The 4,599-nt window shown below is 44.2% G+C and overlaps 1 protein-coding gene across 1 annotated transcript; it reads right to left on the reverse strand.

Annotated features, from left to right (window-relative positions):
* Positions 1-654: 654 nt before the first annotated feature.
* On the reverse strand, positions 655-4,144 carry LOC308085147 (uncharacterized protein; the record flags this gene model as incomplete). Its single annotated transcript, XM_080428231.1, has 4 exons — positions 655-1,574; positions 2,258-2,338; positions 3,191-3,458; positions 4,118-4,144. 4 exons carry the CDS (start codon positions 4,142-4,144, stop codon positions 655-657), a joined length of 1,296 nt encoding a protein of 431 aa, XP_080284357.1.
* Between the last annotated feature and the right edge of the window lie 455 nt (positions 4,145-4,599).

Consider the following 4,599-nt stretch of genomic DNA (forward strand, 5'->3'; position numbering starts at 1 on the left):
GCCTTGGTATTCAATTCATAGGCATATATAGTGGCACCACAGTTCAAATATCATTACAAAATAAACAGCAAAAAAAAAAAAACACTATGTACAACAAATAAAATAAAAAAGAGGGGGAACAAAATATGTACAAGAACAGGGGGGGGGAGGGTCTGCTGTCTAACGGGAAAATGGTACTACCTCCTCACTTAAAGGTGACGGACGACATAAAGGAAAGAGAGAGCAGTATAAAGAGATGAAACCAATATGGAAAAAACACTGAAAACAAATGCATAATTTACCTACCGGATTAAAACACACAATAACTTACTTAAACAATCTCTTCCTTCAGTCTGAGCAATAACAACTTCTACTACAGAACTGAAGGCGGATGTTTTTTTCTTAAGTTAGTAGCTATTCTACACACATAACGGGATGTTGGCACTTTGTTGGGCAGCTTTTGCCCGCAGAATTAAGGATTCGGACATTTTATTGTTCAGAGAACGATCATGGATCCATTCTCAACTGGTATGTTGATATTTTGTTCAGGGCAATAACGTTATCTAAGCCTATTATCTACTGGTTGACTAAGATAATTTATTCATCGTATCTATAGGTCGGTTACGGTCATTTCTTCGGGGTCGTGTTCGGTGTGGGTGCTGCTCCACTGGCAGTCTAAGGCTCCTCAGAGTCCCAGTTGGACTCGTCGGGCTTGACGAACTCGAAGGCCCCGCTCGCCTCTGTCGGACCGCCCCTCCCCATCATGGATACGTCACAGCTGTCCGGGTGGAGCAAGAACCCGGAAAAGGTGCTGCTGTCTTCGTTGCTGGTGTACATGCCGTTGGTCAGGCTGTCCTTGACCTGAATCCAAATGCCGTCGCCCTGGTTCAGGTGGAGCACCACCTGCTGCGAGGCGGTGCCGTGGTCGGTGGTCTCGGTGCTCTTCACCTGGGGGAAGTAGTTGTGGAAGAGGCCCACCTTGAGGATGCGCTCGCGGACGCTCAGGTGGTAGCTGAAGACGTAGGTTCCGGCCACGGGGGCGGTGTAGATGCCGTTGAGGGGGCTGTAGTGGCCCTGCGCGTTGTTGATGACGTTAGTGAACACCACCGGGTAGTCGGGCACCGGGAACACGGTGGACAGGCCGGCGGAGAACGAGGACTGGATGGCGGGCATGCAGGGGCCAGGAACGCCCATCATCCCCATCGGCCCCAGGTCTCCCTGGTCTCCCTGGATTCCTTGTGGCCCTTGTTCTCCCTGGGTCCCCTGGGCTCCACCCTCTCCTTGGTCTCCTTTCTCCCCGGCGCTTCCCGTGTCCCCGTCCTGACAGTTGCATTCGCCCTCTAGGCCCTGGTCGCCCTTGACACCGGCTACTCCAGGAACACCGGGGACTCCCGCCTCACCGTTGTCACCCATGAGACCAGGGCTGCCCATGGGGCCGTTGAGTCCAGTCGGACCTCTGGGACCAGCGGCTCCGGGCAGACCACCGGGACCTGGGGGTCCTGGGATGGTCTCGCATCTGTCAGGGCACATTCCATCAACCCCCTGAGGGCCAACCTCACCTTGGGGGCCGTTGGGACCATGGTCCCCCTTATCACCTAGAGGACAGAGTTGATTGATTGATTGATTGATTGATTGATTGATTGATTGATTGATAGCTTTATTGATTGATTGATTGATTGATTGATTGATTGATTGATTGATTGATTGATGATTGATGATTGATGAAAAATACACAATATATAGTATAATAAAATCATACAATGATTCAAGGTGGCAAGGCAACACACTATTGTATAATATAAAACTTTTTATTATTATTTTTTTTACCTTTGAATCCTCTCTCTCCTTTGGCTCCCATGCGTCCAACTTCACCTGTGTCTCCTTTCACGCCCTCGTCTCCTTTCTCTCCTGCACACACACACACACACACACACACACACACACACACACACACACACACACACACACACACACACACACACACACACACACACACACACACACACACACACACACACACAGAGAGAGAGAGAGAGAGAGAGAGAGAGAGAGACAGGACAGGGTTATGATATCAGAAGGGACCTGTTTTGCGGTTGTGGAAAAAGTACTCACATTTTTGGAGTCTCTTCGCAAATACAAATAGCCAATCTACAAGCTCACAATGTGTCGCGCAATTGTAGATCGGTTATTTTCATTGAATGTTCACTCCAGAATAAGGATGCTAGTGGTTAAGTACGAAACACACAAGACTGTTCTTCTGCTTCCAAGAGTTGGGTACCTTTAATTCCTGTTCTTCCTGAGAAACCTGGACGACCTCTGACCCCAGTCAGTCCCCGTCTGCCTGGGCTGCCTGGCATACCTGAGAGAGAGAGAGAGAGAGAGAGAGAGAGAGAGAGAGAGAGAGAGAGAGAGAGAGAGAGAGAGAGAGAGAGAGAGAGAGAGAGAGAGAGAGAGAGAGAGAGTTATATCTGATAAGATCAAACTGTAATGAATATGAATGAATGTGGGTTGTCATGTAAACATCAGAACAATAGCCAACGTGACAGAGATTTATCTCTGCTGAATAGAATTGCACACTCACGCTGAGTCATTTGATATACAGTATGTATGATTGTTACAGGTGATTTAGGTAGATTCTACCTACAGTAATCTAATCTGATTGTTGGCGGTTAGTTTCAAATTAAAGTCTAGCTAAAAAGTCTCTCTCCTTTTCTTTTTCCTCTACAACAGTATGTCCCTCTATAACACAGTCAGAAATACAACCACTTCTAACTGGTAGCGAAGGTACTACTTAACGAAAATGTCTCTCAATAGTCAGTAGAAAAGGTGCTTGAATGCACACATGCACGCAGTGGTGGGAAAAGTACTCAGATAATTACTTAAGTTAAAGTGTCAATACTGCAATGTAGAAATACTATGTTTTGTAGATCGGCTATTTTGGAATGCCGAAATGTATATATATTTGTCTGAAGTGATTAATGTATGTTTCGTAATAATAATTAAAATCTACGAAGTAACAAGTAACTAAAGTTTTCAACAAATTATCGTGGAGTAGAAGTAAAAGTACAGAAAATTGGAAATACTCCAGTAAAGTAAAAAATTAACTCAAAATTGTACTTAAGTACAGCACTTGAGTAAATGTCCTTAGTTACTTTACACCACTGCATACACGCGCAGCCACCACATCAACCTGACCGTATTGTAACGTTACCTGGCAGTCCTCTATCTCCTCTGTCGCCCTTGGGTCCGAGGCTGGCTTTACAGCGAGAGCAGACACAGGACCAGGGAAGCTGGGACGTCACCATCTCACAGTAAGAATCTGTCATGTCTCCCGGGCCCTCGGGGACAGTTCCGTTCATGTCAAGGAAATCAGGCATGTTGGACATGTCCTGAGGGGGGAACGTTGCTGGCTCTGGCATTGCCAAGACAGACGATAGAGATAGAGCTACCAGCAGGAACGGAAGCACTGATGACATGATCTGTAGAGGAGGAGGGATGGAGAGAGAGAGAAAGAGAGACGTTCACCACTTTGGCCCCGAATGTTATACTTAATGCGATAATGGCTGATCTTGCAGTTCACAACGTGTTGATCTAGAAAATGATTGGAAATCTTTTACCCACACAAATATTTTGTGTGGGTAATATTACAGATAGTTCAAGATTTAACATGACTTCTGATTATTTCGACCAGCTCCAGAATTCAGCACAAATGGACAGGAATGAACATTTCATAAATAGATGCCTCCAAGGGATATTTTACAATAGAGCAAATGGTAGAAAGCATGTTTTGAATAACCAAAATATATCTGACATATATATATATATATATATAATATATATATATATATATATATATATATATATATATATATATATATATATATATATATATATATATATATATATATATATATATATATACACTTTTGGCCCAGTTAAGTATATTTTGAAACATTCCTGTGAAATATCATGAGATATTTGTTAACGAGGAATGTGTCTCAGAGAAGAAGACAAATATCCAAAGATTATTTTAAAAGCCTGAAAAAAAGTATATTCTATAGAAAAAATATATACAATTATAAGAGCCAGACCTGGTCCACAGTAGCAGGATGGATGCTGGAGAAAGATGTCTACTCACCAAACCAGGAGCTGATAAGTGAACCATGATGGCTGATGTTCTGACGAGTTGTCAGGGAATGTCTTCTATCTGCACCTACACCTGTATATATACACCTGTACAGTCTCCACCCACTCACACTGTCGTGTGTGTGTTTGTGTGTGTGTGTGTGTGTGTGTGTGTGTGTGTGTGTGTGTGTGTGTGTGTGTGTGTGCGCGTGCGCGTGCGTGCATCATTGTTAATGGGTGACAACTAGGTCTGCCGTTTCTGGTTTCTAGGAGTATTTGTCTCATACTGGAGAGGTGAGAACCCAAAAGCAGGACGGTTACGCAAGTAGTGTTCAAAGCCCATGGTTGGGTGTTTTATTTCAGGAGAACGGAACAGACATTACAAACAAACTCACATGATGCAACACCAAACAAAGTCCTGACAAGGACTGACTAATATACTGAGGGCTGATTACACAGATTACATCTGGGGAAGACATGAACATAGAACTATGA

This window comes from Gymnoscopelus braueri, assembly GCF_963280865.1.
Source record: "Gymnoscopelus braueri genome assembly, chromosome: 5".
Classification (NCBI taxonomy): domain Eukaryota; kingdom Metazoa; phylum Chordata; class Actinopteri; order Myctophiformes; family Myctophidae; genus Gymnoscopelus; species Gymnoscopelus braueri.